Consider the following 17,951-nt stretch of genomic DNA (forward strand, 5'->3'; position numbering starts at 1 on the left):
AGGGACGCCCTGCTGCTTTGACAGCCTGGCCGAGAGGGGAGTCCCAGCTTCCCGCGGGAGCTTCCTCTCCCCGCTCACGGTGCTGTCCCGGTGCCTGTGCACGAGACCGCCTGCTCTGCAGAGACCAGGGGCTGCCGTCTGTGTCCAGGCTGGGAGCCTGCTCCCTGGAGGCCTGGTGAGGCCCAGGCTCCAGGGCTGGGGGCTGGGTGGGTCACTGGTGGGCTTGCTCTGTGTGGGCCCCAAGATTTGGGCTCCTTCCCCAAACATGCCTTTGTGCTGTCCAGTCACGGGGGCTAGTCTGTCGGGGGCCACCCCTTCCAGTTTCACTACAGGGCAGACCCAACAGCCCTCAAGCCAGCCGCCTGTCCACCTGGCCCCCGAGCTGAATCAAGAAAGAACACTGACTAGGACTTGAGGGAAGACCAGAGCCTGCACTCCCATCCAGAGGAGGAGGTCGGGGTCCCCAATTTTATTGGGAGACCCTCCGTGCTGGCCGCCAACTCAATTCAACACTCGGTTATTGAGCGCCTCCCCCATGCCAGGCCCTAACTGTTCATTTTAGGGGGTTGAAACAATAAACAAAATAAGCAAATTATACAGTATATTACAAGGTGATAAATGCTCTGGGGAAACATAAAAATAAAGCTGGGAGAGGAGATGCTGGGGGTGACGTTTCTAACAGCAGGGCCTTGCTTAGAAAGGGTCTCGAAAGCGGAGCCTTGAAGGGTAGCAGTGAGCTGGGCGGAGACTGGGGAAGGGACTTCGGGCTCAGGGAACAGCCGTGCAGAGGTCCCTGCCAGCAAGAGGGTGTGATGTGTTTCAGGACCAACAGGGAGGCTGGCCTGGCTGGGCGGTGAGAGCCAGTGAGGCAGAGACAGAGGGGTGAGGGAGGGACAGGCCAGACTGTAGGGCATTCTGGGCCACATAAGGAATCTGGTTTTGCCTTGAGTGAAACAGAGTGAGATGTGGTCAGACCCACTCAAAGCCACGTTCAGCAGATTGGGTCGACCTTTGCAGAAAAGCCGTTGCAGTGAGAATCGAAAGCTTTGAAGATGTCTGTTTCCCACTGTCGATCCATTTCTAGGCATCTTCCTAAAGGAAAGATGGGGAATGCGGCAAAGATTTATATTTAAGCCTCCATTCATTCATTCATTCATTCAATAAAACATGGTTACCTGCTCACAGAAACCACCTAAAAGTCCCCAACTAGGGGCACTCTTCAATACATGATTGCACATAAATTGGATGAATTGTTGTATAACCAGGAAATACTATTTTTCAAAGATTTCATAATGAGGGAAAATGTTTAAAACATATAAATGAAGGAAACAGGATAACTGATGTTTGATAGAATCTCCATCTGTTGATTTAAATGGACACATGCACTTACTCTCCCATGATGATCCTGGAAAACGTTTTGCTCAGTGGAAGGAGCCAGTCAGAAAAGCCCGCAGGGTGTACAATTCTATTTTGATGAAATGTCCAGAATGGACAAATCCATAGAGACAGAAGGTAGATTAGTGGTTTCCAGGGGCTGGACTGGGGGGTGGGGGGTGACCGCTAATGGAACTGCTAATGGGGATTCTTTTGGGGGTGATGAACATATCCTGAAATTAAATAGCAGTGGTGGCTGCACAACTCTGTGAATACACTAAAAGCCCACTGAACTGTACACTTTGGGAAGGTGAATTTTACAATGTGTGAAATATATTTCAATAAAGCTGTTATTAACACATGTATACCTATGCAAGCGAAGAAAGAGTGGAAAGGAATACAATAAAATATTGGATGGTATTGATCGTCTTTGGGGGAGAGTTATGAATTTTCTTCTATACATTCTCCTATATTTGAGTAATGGTGGGAAATTTTCAAAAAAACAAAGAAAAGGGACATATATGGCATGGGACAGAGCCTTCGCGGGGACTTTCTGTGAATCTCACCCCCTCCCAAGAAGGACTCCGTAGCAGTGAATTGAGATGTTTGCCCCAATTTTCCACGCTCCCCTCTGCCAGCAGACAGCACTGCCTGGTCCCCTTGGGCACTGGGTGAAACTATATGACGTGTTCTGGCCAATGATTTGTTCGTGAAAGTGACCCGTCAGCTCTGAGCCAGCCCATGTAATTGCTGGTGTGAGACACCCCCAGGGCTCTCTTTCTGCTGTAGCAGCCTTCAAATGTTCTACAAGGAGCTGCTCCGTCAGCCCGGGTCCTGGAGGGAGGGCCGTCCAGAACCGTCCCCAGCAGACCTGAAATGGGCCTGTGATGTTGCTGAGATACAAGGCTTGATCGTTTCCAGCCACTGAGCTCTTTTTCGTTGTTGCTGTTGTCACAGCACAACATAGCAGGTACTGACCAATGTGCGTAAACAAGGAGGGCTGAGCTGTCGCTGCCACCAGCCTGCAGCTGCCGCCACGATAAAATAATGCCGTGGCTACACGCTGCACTGCTGGAGGGCAGCCCAGCTCCCTTCCACTTCAGATGGCTTTCTGTCTATTTTTGCATTCTCTTTAAAGCAAAGCTGAGAGATAGGAGAATCAGATATTTCCCTCATTTCACAGACAAGTCAAGGGGTTTGGCTGTGGTCTCAGACCCGCTAGTGGCGTCATCCAGGTCTTCTGAATCTCTGCCCAGTGTCCTGGCCACAGCAGACCCTCAGTCTGATCCAAGAAGATCCAGTCACTGGACCAGGCCGAGCAATCCAAGAGCATAGTTTGTGCAGGAAGGTTTGTCCTTAAAATAAACCAGACGGGAACACAATGCATAGTTACGGAGAATCTGGTAGAAATGGATCCAGAAAGACAACTACCCTCTTCCCGTTCTCCAAGGTAACCTTGACCTTAGGAAGTTAAGTGGGAACTAGAGAGTAGGGGGAGTGAGTGAAAAAGAAGGTCCCAAAGTCTCCAAGTTGGAGAATTCTAAGTGGAGCTTTCTCTCTGCCTAGAAGGACAGAGTTTGGGATGTGAGACCAGCCGTATGGGAGAATCCAGGGGAAGGACGGGGTGTTGGATGCACAGGATGGCTGTCCCAAGGGCCTCGTCCACCTGTCTCTAGAGCTCTTGTTCTTCGTGTTCCAAAATGGAATGTCTTCTATTGTTTTTTTTTTTTTCTGATCACAGAAGTAATACTTACTGATAAAAAGCTCAAGTGATTATCTATCTGATCTCCTATCCATCTATCTATCTATATTATGTACACAAATGAATCCCTCTATAAAACCCACCCATCCTTCCACTGTCCTAGACAACTAACTCCACCCCATCTGCATCCGTCCGCAGCCTGCCACCTTGTTCCTGTTGCACTGGGAAAAGAGAGGCTGTGGGAAGAGAGATTCCATATCTCCTACCTCCCCGCGTCAGGCCCCTGCTCTTCCTCCCCTCCTGTGGTCCTCTGCGGAGGAGCCTGTGTGCTCCCAGCCAAGGCCAGTCCTTCCTCCTGTGTCCTGGATTCCACCGGGCACCTGCTCGAGGACGCAGCAACGCCTCCCCCTCTCTCCCGCATCCCCAGGGCTCCCGTCTCTGGGGTCTTCCGCACAGCGTGCAAAAATTCTCTCCGGCCCTGATTCCCAGTCCTTACCCACCTGACCTGTCGGCAGCATCTGACACAGGTGCCCCCACCCCCATTCTCGGAAACACCGCCTTCCTGCAGCATCAGGAACCTCCAACCTCTGGGGTGATCCCGCCCCATCTCTTAGTAGCTCTCTCTCATCCCTCTGCCTTCTCAGCCCTTGATCCACTCCCATTTTCTATCGACGCTCACCCCCGTCGGCTCTACCTTCAGGATAGATCTGGTGACCCCCCATCACCTCCCACCTGGGTTCCTGCATAGCTTCCTAACTGGCCCCTTGAGACTCTTCCAAACACAGCAGGGTGATCTTCTCAATCGTGTGTCTGATCACGTGGTTCTCCAGTGGGGTCCCATCTCTGTCCTAGTTAAAGCCAAAGTCCTGTTGATAACCCACAAGGCCCACACGATCTGACCTCATTTTCTGCTGCCCCCGACCTGGCTCGCTCCTCTCCCTGAAGTCAGCAGGCGCACCCCACCTCAGGGCCTTTGCACCGGCTCTTCCCTCTGCCTGGAGTATCTCCTCCCAGGCTTCCCACAGCTCTCAGCTCATCCCTTCCAGGCCTTTACCTGGCCTGGCTTCCCTATTTAAAATCTCCCATCTCCCTAACAGTCTTGACCCCCTTCCTCTGCTTTCTTTTCTTTCTGTATTTTATTTTTAAGATTTTTTTGATGTGGACCATTTCTAAAGTCTTTATTGAATTTGTCACAATATTGCTTCTGTTTTATGTTTTGGTTTTATTGGCCACGAGGCATGTGGGACCTTAGCTCCCTGACCAGGGATCGAACCTGCACCCCCTGCGTTGGAAGGCAAAGTCTTAACCACTGGACCGCCAGGGAAGTCCCCCTTGCTTTCTTTTCTTCACTCATCCTGAAACTAATTTATAAGGCTGAACCACATAAAATTGTCCATGTTCAACTACTTTTGACCCCTACCATGTCAATTTCATACCACTCAGATTAATATGTATTTTACTCATTCACCTTTGTTTCCCGCCTTCTCCCATTAGAATGCCAGCTTCTGAGGGAAGATAGTCTCATCTGCTGTGTTTTCTCCTGTACCAAGAACCACCTGGCACAGAGTAGGTGCCCAGCAAACATCTGTTGAATGATTCTTTCTCAGTGACCTGTTTGCCCCACTATCTCACGGTCATCTTTGCATGGCCGTTCGAACAGGTCTCCCTCGCTCCTTCCAATGCCTGTCTGTACCTGGTAGATGCCACCTTTGAGTCCCTGAGAGCACTTTGAAATCACCAGATACACTCCCTCTCCCACCCCCGAGGCGGCTCTGCAGGCAGCAGACAGACCCGGATTGAAACCACCAGTCAGTCAGTGTGACCGGCTTACTTAACTTCTTTGCTGTTCAGAGTCCCCACCTGTAAGACAGGGAAAATGCCGCCTTCTCACCCCGGGAGGATTTGGGGAATGCGAGTGAAGTGCTGGTGTAGTGTGTGCTGAATCAACCCCTTGTATTCCTGCTTGTAAAGATTTAGAGCAGCTATCGGTTAAAATTTATATATATTTCCAGAAACACTTGCTTAAAGGTTTGTCTCCAGCTTCCTTTCAGACCTTTCCAGGAATCAGTCACCCCAGACCACCCACAGCTGGTCACACAATGGACACTCCGGTCTCGCCCTGAGATTGTCACAGCTTTGTCCCACCTCCTCCCACCCCAAGACACACTTTTAAAAAAATATTTTGTTCTCCTTCTCCACCCCCATCACAGTCGCTTGGCTTCTGTGTGTGACCCGTGGTGACCCCTCTCCTTACCACCGCCCACCAGGAGGCCATCAGGAGGCTTTCTAAAATAGAGGTCAAGTAGGAGATTCTCAGTTAATACCTGGAGATACTCCACACTCCCAGGCCTCACGTGGCGATTTATGTTAGCTACAGCTGCCCCACAAACTACCCCCAAAACAGTGGCTTAAAACAGTGAGATGTATTTGTACGCGTCTGTGGGTTAGTTGGGTTTTTCTCATCTGGGCCAAGCACTTCTGACCTCAGCTGGACTCACTCATGGGTCTGAGGTCAGCTGATGGGCGGGCTGGTCCAGGAAGGCCTCACCTGCACATCTGGGGGTTGGCTGGCCGTGGGCCGGGGCAGTGGCCACGTGTCTCTTGTCCTCCAGTGAGCGAACCCAGGCTCGTTTGCGTGGTGGTCACAGGGGGTTCACACCTGTCACGGTGTCACCTCTGCCATGTGCCTGTGGCCAAAGCAAGTCACAGGGGCGGTCCAGTTGCAGCAGGAAGGGAGATGGACTCTTGACAGGCGGAGCTGCAGAGTCTTTGTGAAGGGTGTGGGTACCAGGAGGAGAGGAGGGTTGTGGGTATTTTTCACATCACTTGCTACAGTGTCTTTCTTAGGGGTGCGAGCAGGGCCCACTATCCTGGATTATCGGCCCAGATGTGTCCCGGTCCTGCCAACTGCTGAGAGCACTAGGCTTCCTCAAGACAGAGCCTTCTGAAATGGGGCCAGCTAGCTGCTCACATTCAGCCTCTGTCTGGGGGAAACGGTAGGGGCGGGGGAGCCTCGCACTCGGCAGCCCACAGCCCCACCCCTTACCTCTCCTGCAGGGTCCTCAGCTCACTCTCTCTGGGCCAGTTGGGCTTGTCTTTCCCCTCATAGCTCCGTCTCTCCCCTACTTCCTCCCCTCCCTCTTCTCCATCCTCAGCTCACTCAACCCTGACCTCCCCTTTTAACACCTCCTCCTAGCAGCCTTCCCTGGCCACACTCATCCATACCCACCTCCCCTTTCTTTCAATAACGATACCCAGTCAGTGCTGCACATTTCAAAACTTAGGTTTTTAGAGCTACCACACATGAAGCTCTTACCAGCTGCAGGAATTTTAATCTTCTGGACGCTTGAGTAGATACTGTTATTATCACCATTTTACAGCTGGGAAGCTGGGCTGAGAGGTTGACTTTCCAAAGGTCTTAGAACTAGTGGTGAGGGGTGGATTCTGTTCTCAAAGCCAGGGCTACTCCAGACCCCGCCTGCAGCAGAGCTGTCAGTGTCCTGCCCTGCTGTGTGCCCCGCCGTCACTGCCTGGGTGCACGCGGCTGGCCGACACCTGGCTGTCCGTGCCTGCCCTTCGGGGCCTGAACACCTTCTCAGCGGGGTTCATTTTCACCACGCGGCTGGCTTGGGTGCTGAGTGATTAACTCCCCGGGGGAGTAGTCCTCAACAAAGGACAGAGAAGGTGTGATGGACACCCCAGGGTGGGGTGAATTAACACGTGTCTACACTGACTCCTGAGTCCCCAGCAGGGTTGAGGTCAGCTGCTCACAGTGATGAAGCGTGACCCGCACCTGACACAGAGACCCCTTTACTGGCTGTTTGCCCCCTGGCCACACCCCCTACCCCCACCTGCACCTCTCCCACCACCTCTGGGCTGTTCTGCCCTCCCCTCTCCCATCACTTCTGGGCTGTAAGCTCCTTGAAACCACAGAAACTCATATTTATTTCCCTTGCTTTTCCCACAGTGTCTAACCATGCTCAGAACCTTAGACGCTCCATAAATACTCATTGAAATCATGTATTGAGTCATGGATGCCCCCAAACTACAGATATTGGGCCAAGAGTCAGTGTCGACCCCTCTTCCTCACAGACGTTTCAGCTCCTGAGCTCTCCTGATGACATATACTGGACATGTACCATGAGAGAGAAATCAACCTTGTTTGGCTAAATCACTGAGATTTGGGGGTTTGCTTGTTATAGCAGCATTCTGTGGCCTATTCTGACTGATACGGTGATCCAACTCGACGAACAAAGAGACGTATCAAAATAAAGAATTCAGGAATGACAAAGCTATGATTTTTAAAATAATGATACAAAAATTAATGATAAGCTCTTAAATATAAAACTAAGTAACTGCAGGGGGTATGCTTATGGGAAGAACACATACGCTATCTAAACCTTCACAAATTAAAAGTAACAATAAAACCAACTAAAAAGTGAGAGGGAAGAAGTAAAAGTGTTAATTTCTTTTTACTTTTATTTCTTTCTTTGGTAGGAGTTTATACCATCTAATATTGAAAAACAAAGTTTAAAATAAACCTAATGATACTAACTTCACTGTTACTGTTTTCTCCACATTATTCTTTAAACTCAGAAGAAATTGATTTAGAAATTACTATATCTAGTGATGAAGAAAAAGATTCAGTGAAGTTCAGCAATTCTTTCAGTTCAGTTCCACTTTTTTCTTCTGTTAAAATAAATATTCACACTGTTGTCTTAGGTTAGGTTCTTCTGGAAGCAGACTCTAAAATTTGAGTATTTCATTGTGTATAGAGGGTGGTCCCAGGAAGCCCTGGTAGGGGAGTGGGAAATCAAGGCAGGGAGGGGAAGGAAGCAAGGCCGGGTGTTACAGAGCCGGTGCCACCCTTTATGGGGAGCTCAGCTTAGCTCCAGTGGAGAGTGGGGAAGACTGCCTCAGAGCTGTCCCACCCACAGGCAGAGGACCCGGGGCATTTGGCCATCAACTTCCACCCATGATTAACGGCTCCCCTGGGTGTTAACTCCCAGGCATTTCTTCCCTGCCCTGTGCGTGGGCTGACCCCACTCCTGCAGCCAGAGAACCCCTCAGGCCGAGGGGATTCAGCTGCTTTTGAGTGAAGTAACGGACTCTCTTAGAACAGTGAATGCCGCCAGGATATGGGCTGGACACCAACAACACCTGCTACGTTTCTTAAGTTTAAGAAGCCTGTATCATGGATTCATCCCAACTGAATTATACCAAGTAAAAGAAGACAATGTACCTCAGAGAGCGACATGTTGTGTGATTCCATTTATACAGTTTTCTGGAAAAGTCCAAAGTCTAAGGACAGAAAACAGACCGTTGGTTGCCAAGGGCTGGGGAGGAGTGAGGGATGACTACAGGGGGGCTCCAGGGAACTCGCTGGGGTGACGAAGATGCTGTTTATCTCCATGATGGTGGCGGTTACAGGACAATGCATTTGTCAAGTTCATAGAACTATGCACCTAAAAAGGGCAAGTTTTACCATATGTAAATTATACCTCAAAAATCTGTCTGTGATGCTCTTAAGAATGTTTGCATACTATTTGCTATTTCAAGAAAGTTTAATTCTCCCTTGAGGATGTAGGCACTTGGTTCTAAAACTAGAACAAGGCAGAAGTGATGTTGTATGAATCAGAGTCTAGGTCATGAAAGACTGCAGCTTCCTGCTCTCTTATTCCCTCCTGGGTCACCTGCTCAGGGGGCAGCTAGATGCCAGGTCCTTACAGCCCGAGGGAGGCCCACTCAGAGACCAGCTGTGGCCTTGGGCCACCAGCCACGTGAGGAGCCTTCTTGGAAGTGGGTCCCCTAGCCCCCACCAACCTGCTCCCCGGCCCACAGTTTGTAACCTCACAGGGGACCCTGAGACAGACCCACCCAGCTAAGCATCTCTCAGTTCCTGTCCCTCAGAAACTGAGCGAGACAAAATGATTGTGTGCGTGAAGCAGCTACGTTTTGGGTTCATTTGTTATGCAATAGATAACTGCTACGCTGACTTAAAATTTAATCCCCATTTTTAAATAAAATTATCCATTCCTTTAGATAAATTTATGCTAAAGAGACAGTTGGCATGATATTGGTGAATAAGGTGAATGATGGCCGTTTCTGGGTGGTAGAATCTGGGGGTCATTTTTCTTGTGTTTGTCCTTCTTTACATTCTTGAACTACTTTTTATAACAAATGTGTGTCAATAAAGTGGAAAAGAAAAATAACGACTTGGAGCCCAGAGCCAGTGCAGAGGTATCATTTCCTAGCGGCAGTGCGGGGGGAGGGTCTACAGGAAGCAGGAGCACCTCACACTCAGTGGCACCACAGCAGCAAATGAGCCACTTCTGAAACTCGGCTTCGTTCTTGTGCATCAGAAGGAACTGTCCCAGCAGGATGTAGGCCTGCGTGGAGGAACACGGGAAACGTACTCAGCTGTGCTTCTCTTCCCCTGGCAAATCAATGGAGGGAGCACAGGTCAGATTCAAGGGAGAAGGGCTGTCCCTGAAACCCTGACCCTGGCGAAGCAGATTCGGACACTGGCCTGGGTGAGATGTGAGGTCAAGTTAAATGTCCATCTCTACAGGTGGCTTTGGGGGCCGTGTAGCCTGGAAGGAATGTGGACATGTCCTTGAGATCTTGTTAAAAAGGCAGGATCTGACTCAGTAAGTCTGGGGTGAGGCCTGAAACTCTGCATTTCTAATGCTGGTCCCGGAACAATATTTGGAGTAGGGAGAGCCTCGTGTACCTCTGATGCTCCCTTCAGGCCTCGGACCTAATATTTCTCTCTTTGAAACACACACAGGAATTAGAGGTGCCCCCCACCCTGCCACTTTCTCAATGGTTCAAGCACAGGGTTTCTAACCCTTGACACTGTTGCATTTGGGATAATTCTGTGTTCAGGTGCATTGCTGGGAGTTTAGCAGCATCCCTGGCCTGTACCCACTAGATGCCAGCAGTATACCCCCTACCTTGAATTGTGACAATCATGACCATCTCCAGACATAGCCAGGTGTCCCCCAGGGGACAGAATCTCCCACAGCTGAGAACCACTGCACCTGGGACTGGCACGTGAAGGGCACCTTAGTATCAGTTTGTTTTTGCAAACCCGCCTTGTGACTCCAGGCAACTCACTTAACCTGAAGTGAGAACCTGTAGATCCTGGGGTTCAGTTTCTGCATCTTCTGAAGGCCCTTCATCTGCCCCGCCCCACCCTGCAAATTGGATTAAGTGAATTCAGTGTGAGACCAGTGGAGAAATGCAAATTCCTTTTTTGTCCTGGAAGACTGCAGCCCTGTGGGAGGAGCAGACAAGGTATCAAGCACACTGAACCTTGCCCCTTTTCCCCTTCTGAAGGGTCTCTGTGGATGAAAAACACATGTAAAGATTAAGTGCCCACAAGTCAAAGTTGTATGGTGTTCTCTGGTTTTCTGAGTCCTGGTCCCACAGCTTTTCATTCCTCTCGTGCTGTTTCATCACTGACAGTCATGAGGGGCAAGGGCCACAAGGAGAAAGAGACATCCAAGGCCACAGACTGGCCGGGACATGAACGGGGAAGGCCACGTTCAGTGCCCAGCTCTCTGGCCTGGAATGAATGGGAACCAGTGTCCAGGCCTTGAGTCCTGGGCCCCCTCCAGGAAAACCCACTGGCGTCTATGTATTTCACTTACATAAAACCAAGCAAACTTCATCTTAACCAAAATGAATGCATTTTTAAAAAGACAAATTAAATAAAAGCTGAATTCCAGTCATAAAATATACCCAAGCATTGGAGTTTGGGGTTTTAAAAAAAATTTTAGTCCAGATCCAGTTGTTGAAAAGAGACAAAAGCTAGAATTTCATGGTCATTTTAAATTGCTACTTTAATCATCTTTTTGAAAAAGCGGTGTAATTGGTTAGAATGAGTTCATTTTACTTTTGTCAGCATCCTCGTCTTTTCAGGGGTGATTTTACTGAGTTTTTTTTTTAAATTAATTAATTTGTTTATTTTTGGCTGCGCTGGGTCTTCGTTGCTGCACGCGGGCTTTCTCTAGTTGTAGCGAGTGGGGGCTACTCTTCGTTGGGGTGCACGGGCTTCTCATTGCAGTGGCTTCTCTCGTTGTGGAGCATGGGCTCTAGGCACACGGGCTTCAGTAGTTGTGGAATGTGGGCTCAGTAGTTGTGGCTCGCGGGCTCTAGAGTGTGGGCTCAGTAGTTGTGGCATTTGGGCGCATTTGCTCCGCGACATGTGGGATCATCCCGGACCAGGGCTCGAACCCATCTCCCCTGCATTGGCAGGCAGATTCTTAACCACTGCGCCACCAGGGAAGTCCCTGAGATGTTTTTTAATTCAACGTTTTAAAAAGTGAACATTTACTGAATGTTGATTGAGCCCGTTGCTGCAGTAGGTATGGGAGGTGCAGAGCTTTGTCCCAGGAGAGAGAACATGGATGATAATAGTAGTAAGTGATGCTTTTGAGCACCATGGGCAGGCTCAGACCCCTGATACGTTTTCCTGCTTTGGATCCTGACATGCGCACCGTCCATTCTCTAGATGGGTCATGGAGAACCCTGGAGGTAAGACTCCTGTCCTCGGCCCCATTCCAGCACACCCCACCCATCTGTGGCCTGGCCTGGCACCTCCACCATCCTGAGAGCTGGCGTCGGCTGCTCTGGTAACCAGAGCTTCCATGTCCCTCCACGCCCAGCAGCCAGGATGCCAGGGACCTCGTGGCTCGCAGGACCAGAGGCAAACTTTCCAGGAAAGCCACAGGCAAGAGGGCCTCATCTTTTGGCCTCCAGACCCAAGTGGCAACTTGATGCTCCCTTCTGCCCTTTCTCTTTGGAAGTCGACCTGCTTCTCCCTGCTCCCCAGGGAAGCAGGAGTCGTAGGCTCCCATCATGGCCCTGATGGAAGGAAGCCCTCTGGGTTTCTCTGCAGGCTCTAGAGAGCGAGCCCCTAACCTGGGGGAAGAGGAGCCACCCCCTGCCTCCTTGGACCAAAGCTCAGAAAGACCTGGCTGCAGGGAGAGTGATGCAGATACCCTGACAGACGTCCCCACCTCCCGCCACCCAGGCCAGGGATGCTCATTCCTTCCCGAGGCAGCCTTTGCCTGTGTGGCAGGATGGCAGCTCGAGGGAAGACTTCCGTCAACGCCACATCCCAATCGTGAGCAGGTCTGGACCAGCCTCCAGTGTGCCGTGCCTGTTCCTTGCGAAACAGTAGCGATATTTGAGTCTGAGGTCCCTGGTGAGTGACCTATGCCGTCACACAGGCCCTGAGCTCAGAGCCCCACTTGGTTTGCTGGTGTGCTGCCACCATCTTGAAATTCCTGATTAATTTCAACAAGGGGCCACCCATCTTCATCTTGCACTGGGCCCGCAGATTAGGTCCTGGTCCACGCTCATTAAAAATTTCAGGGACTTCCCTGGCGGTCCAGTGGTTACGACTTCGTGCTTCCACTGCAGGCTGCGCAGGTTTGATCCCTGGTCAGGGAACTAAGATCCCCCATGGAGCGGCCAAAAAAAAAATTTTTCATCTCCACTATGACACCTGGCCTTTCAAACAGAGACACGTAGTCTCGGCCCCTCACTGTCAAGCTCCCCCCCTGCCAGTTCCCAGCCCCTCAGCGCCCGTGGCGAATGGACTTTACAGCACCACCAGGCTTTGTTGTGTGATGAACAACTTTCTTTTTCTCTGACTGGACGCTGACTCCTCAGTCTTCAGGGCCACTGAGTGTCAAAGACAACCTCGCAAATGCAGCCTCTGTCAGTGTTTCCAGTGTAAAACTCCTTGTCTGAAGCATGAATGTCCAACCCACTGTGCTTTCTTCCCCCTGCCCATCTCCCTAGGACACACTTACACAAAAACATCGTTTAACTGAAACTCAAATTTAATTTGAGCGTGCTGTATTTTACCTGGCAACCCTGCATAGGATAACCCCAAGCTTCTGTGACTGACTCCTTGTAGGGTCCGGGCGTCAGGCAGGGCTGGGGGTGCGGGGGGCGTCCCTTGCCCTACTGCCCACCCCAGAGCCTGTCTGCCAGATTCAGATTTTGTCTCTCTCACCTTGAGTGACTTTGAGTGACGCACTTGGCTGCTTCGTGCCTGTTTTCTCATCGGTGAAATAGAGACGAAATAGTATACTTTATGGGATCTTTTGGTAATTAAATGAAATAACTGTATGTAGTGCACTCGGATCAGTGCCTGACATGGAGCAAGCATCAGGTGCTGGTTCTATTAGGTGACAGAGGCTTGGGGAGCAGGTGGGCATCCCGGACATTTGCTGCTCCCTCATCTTCCAAGTATGTTTCAGAAGGAAGATTTAGGCATGGTTATGACTTCGTAGGGCGTTCAAAGGGTACTGAGGCAAACCAGATTCTGTGGGATGTGAAACTTACTTCCACGCTGTTGGAGTCACCCCATAGGGCACTGCCCATGACTCTGAATGTACTGAGCGCCTGGAAATTCACCCCCCTCCATTGGGTTTTCCTAGGGAGAGGAGGAGTACAAGAAACCCAGAACAATCCTTTCTTCAGAGAAGATACGAGAGGACACCAAAGGGAGCTGTGCCTCTAACAGAACGCGTGGAAAAAACAATCAATAGTTTGAATGTGACAGCAAGGGGTCCGCTGGGTACTCAGCGTTTAGAAACAGCGACGTGTCCGGCCAGGGTGGGTGGGCAGAAGGAGGGCTTGCTTCCGGAGGGGGCGGGCCATGAGTGGGCCCATGAAGGAGACAAAAGTTCATTTTAAGAGGGGCCTTGGGTCCGCGGGAGGGTGGTCCCCATGTGCTTGTAGTTCATGAACAGTCTGGTGGAGCATGGGGGTGAGGGTGGGGGGACAGAATAATATAAGGCGGAGCTAGACCTGGCGCGGACACCTTGAGCACGATGTATCTTCCCTCTTCTGGTCATTCCTATCACCTTTGCAGACATTTCGCCGTTAAATCTAGACCAATGCTGTCCAGTAGAAATCTAATGTGGGCCAGCACACGTGTCATTTTTAATTGTCTAGAAGCCACGGCAAAAGGGGGAAAGAACAGGTGAAATGAACTCTAATAATTTTAATTTTTTCCCATATTTCTAAATTATTATCATTCCAACATGTAATCAATTAAAAAATTATTGATGAGGTGCTTTCCATTTTTTGTTTGTTTGGCACTGAGTCTTTAACGCGGCCATGTGTATTTTATATTTATAGCACAACTCAATTCAGACAGTACGCAGCAGGTACAAGTGGCCCACGGCCGCCGTGCTGGACGGCCAAGGTGTAGATCGTCAGGCCGAAGCCGTCAGCCCCAGGGGAGGGCAGGCACGAAAAAACCCAGAGAAAACGCAGCCACATTCTTGACTTTTGAGACTTGGGTGAATCCGTAGTTTTGAAAGTCAGGACTGCAACTGAGTCAGAGAACTGTTCAAGCCACAGACAAAGCTCTGGGAAAGTGCAGAGAGAGATAGGGGCAACCCCGCCAAGCACGTCATGCCTCTGTAGAAGAAGAAATGCAAGTCTGACTGGGTGGGGCAGGCATCGAGGAGAAATTACTGGACTTAGAGGCTGGTGGGAGCTTGAGAAGGTGTCTCCATGCCTGCCCCTGTCCAGGGCCACAGTCCTAGAGGGATGATCGACACACCCAGATGCACCCTGGGCTCCCAGGGCGGGGCTGGTGTCCCATCTCCTGGTTCCAGCATCTGGTGTCTCGGGAGCGGTGTGCGGGGCCCAGGCAGGCAGGGCTGAGGGCAGCCTCACACATCTGCATCCCAGCAGGTCCTCGGAAAGGCCAGCACCCATGAAACAGGCCAAGGAAGGCACCATGAGCAGGCGTGGAGCCTGAGGGGATCTCTGCTCACAGCCAAGAAACCCCAGGGACCCCCAGCCTGGGGAGGGGCCTGCCATGTCCAGGCCTCCTGCAGGCAGGGTGTGAAAACCCAGGAGCTCAGAGGATTGTTGGGCAGAGAAGTGATCTGTAGGACATCACCGTGGTGGATACCTGTCATCACTCGTTTGTCCAAACCCACAGGATGCGCTGCACCAAGTGTGAGCCCTAATGTCAACTTTGGGCCCCGGGGAGATAAGGTGTCAGTGTAGGTTCTCCCGTAAGAAACCTACCATTGTGCTGGTAACGCGGAGGCTGTGTACGGGGCAGGGGCATAGGGAACCTCGCAGCACTTTCTTCTCAGTTTTGCTGTAAACCTAAAACTGCTCTAAAAAATAAAGCCTATGGAAAGCACTACAGGAACCTGCGTTTCTTTTGCTACATCTGAGGCGCCGCCCTGCCGGGATCTACCTGCCTCTTACTGCTGGCCCCGCCCACGGCCCCGCCCCCCCCGAAGCGCCTGCTCATCTTGTCGGTGCGACACTGGGGTCTCCTCCTGGATCCTCGTATAGGCCCAGCCAGGCTCCAGCACTCGATTCAGGAGCTCATCACCAAATCTCAGTGTAAAGCCCCCCCCCGCGCCGCCAGGGTGGCCTCCTGGCCCTGATATTCTTGGGTGGTTTGTGACCATATAATCCATGGCTGTTCTTGTCCTCACTCAGGACCCTGATCAAGGCACTCACTTTCCAGAGCCTCTGTCTCCTCGTTTGTCAAGTGGAGACAGCGACCTCTCATCTCATTCGCAGGTGGGTGAGGGGCTCAAAGCAGAGGAAGAAGGTGAACCCCTGGCATCAGTGCCTGGAATTAGTGGCCCTTGGAATGAGTAGAGCCTAAAAGGAGAGGGCTGGTCACAGCTAGCTAGGAGGTGGGAAACACAGAGGAGCAGATCTCCAGGGACCTGGCCAGTTCCTCCTTCCCTATAGCCCTGACTCTATGTAGCAAGTTCTCGGATGCCTGAAAATTTCCCATTATTCATTCATTCCTTTATCTTTAATATGCCTCTCATCCTCCTAGAATCACTTGAAACAAGTTGGAAAAAGCAAAACTATAGGGACAGAAAACAAATCAGTAGTTGCCAGGGGCTGAAGGTGGGAAATGTGACGGGTAAGGGGAACATTTTGGCACGATGGGGTTGTTCTAGGCCTTGATTGTGGTAGTGGCTACATGACTACGTGCATTTGTCAAAACTTGCAGAACTGTGTACTAAAAAAAGGTGAAATTTACTGTATGTAGATTAAAATATTTTTTGAACGATGAGTATGGCTGAACAACAACAACACCTCAGAACTATGGAGACATTAAACCAATGGTGGTAGAAGCCAGAATGGCGGTGACTTCTGGGAGTGGGGGGTGGAGTTGACTGGCAAGAGACACAGGGGAAGCTTTTGGAATTCTCGAGGATCCTGACCACCAGATCCGGGTGGTGGGTCTATGCATGTATATCTGTATAAAAACTCACTGAGTTGAACCCGTCACATCAGTGTGGGTATGTTACACCACAATAGAAAAGTAAAAGGGACGATCATTTCTTCTAAAAAATAATTTTTAATTTAAAATGTCTTCCCTGATCAGACTTGCCTGCTCTGCTCTCTGCTTGGGAATGGTCCTCTCTGCTTTATCTGGGAGGAAAGAAGCAAATCTACCTCAATCTGTCTTCCTGACAATCCCACCTATTGGGTATCAGATTGTGGTAGATTCGGGTGATATTCAGAATGTTTAACAAGTGGTGCAGGGCAGCGTGTCCATCAGAGAACCACAGGCCCAGTCGTCCAGCTGCCCCCTGGACACAGCCATGCGCTGGGCCGGTGCAAACCAATCTCACCGTCAGCTGCGCACTCAGCGGTTCCCCGCCTCCCTGGGCGTCTCTGCAGCCTCTTCCCGCCCAGCGGTGAGGGCTGACTTTAAGGCCAAAGGGAACGAGCTACAGTACCTCTGCCGGAGGCGCCTCTCTCGACCGAGTGTGCAATGCTCCTGTGAATTCCCACCCGCTCGCTTTCTCCGGGTTCTCTTTGGGAATATCTCCCATCCTCTCCTAAGGTTCCTGCAGCCTTATATAATAGCACCATAGAAACAGTTGCCCAGAAGAGATCGTTCCGATTCCATTGGCCATCATTGAGGCTGTTCTCGGACCGCTAGTGACATCTTAGAATAACTCACTTCCTCGTACTCTGGTGTAGACACCAGGCTGCCATGACTCCACCTGCCATGGCCTGATAGGACAAGAGACCCTCATGTCTCTTCATGGGGGTGGGGAGTGCACCCAAATCGTCCATCCTGACAGCTCGGCCCCAGACTCGGGCGGCCGGCTCGCTGCTGTCGACCCCTGGGTGTTTGAACACCAAGTGAGTCACGCACAGCCCAGCTGCTCTGAGCCACAGTGATTCGATTTGCCCATTATCTGTGGACCCTGGCGGCTGCCCAAGCATGCGGGGTCAGTAGCCTCCAACCAAGCATGTGGCGCCCGGCCAAGTGGCAGCTTTGCTCTCCGACAGCCACTGGCAGGGACACGTGGCACTGGCTGCCATCTGGCAGGATTAGGGGAATACAGGTTGAAAGAGAAGTTGGAGAAACGAGAAAGGAGGAATTACCTTGTTGAAACCTTTGGTGCACAGATTGATTGCAAGCTCACGGCTGACCCCATCTACCCAGGCAACATTCTTTTCTCCAATGGGTTCAGAAAGGAAGGTTCTCAGCCTGGGAGACATGTGGTCCATATTCTGCAACAGCCATGGGGAGGGAGGTGGTTAGGGAACTCCCTCGGCCTTCCCGGGGCGGGGGGCTGGGGCCAACAGACAGTGAGTATCCTGCCACCGCCCAACGTTTATTGGGGACTTTTAGATGCCAGGTGCAACGCCCTGCTTTGAAACCTTTACATACGCATCCCCACCTGCACGGGTTAGGTGGGGACGTTAGTGATGGTCTCAGATAAGCCCAAAAACTCCCCATGAAAAGGGTGGGATTGATGCTAAGAGCTCTGATGGGTTCCTTGCTAACCTTCCCACCCTAAATGCTTAAAGAAACAGCCTGCTTCTCTTA

At 51.0% G+C, this 17,951-nt stretch overlaps 1 protein-coding gene across 1 annotated transcript; it reads right to left on the reverse strand.

Annotated features, from left to right (window-relative positions):
* Positions 1-5,919: 5,919 nt before the first annotated feature.
* On the reverse strand, positions 5,920-17,629 carry BANF2 (BANF family member 2). Its single transcript, XM_060030980.1, has 3 exons — positions 17,504-17,629; positions 9,355-9,465; positions 5,920-6,060 (listed from the first exon to the last, which is right to left on the reverse strand). Exons 1-3 carry the CDS (start codon positions 17,627-17,629, stop codon positions 5,920-5,922), a joined length of 378 nt encoding a protein of 125 aa, XP_059886963.1.
* Positions 17,630-17,951: the final 322 nt, after the last annotated feature.

The sequence above is a fragment of the Delphinus delphis genome, chromosome 15, assembly GCF_949987515.2.
Source record: "Delphinus delphis chromosome 15, mDelDel1.2, whole genome shotgun sequence".
In the NCBI taxonomy this organism is placed as follows: Eukaryota; Metazoa; Chordata; class Mammalia; order Artiodactyla; family Delphinidae; genus Delphinus; species Delphinus delphis.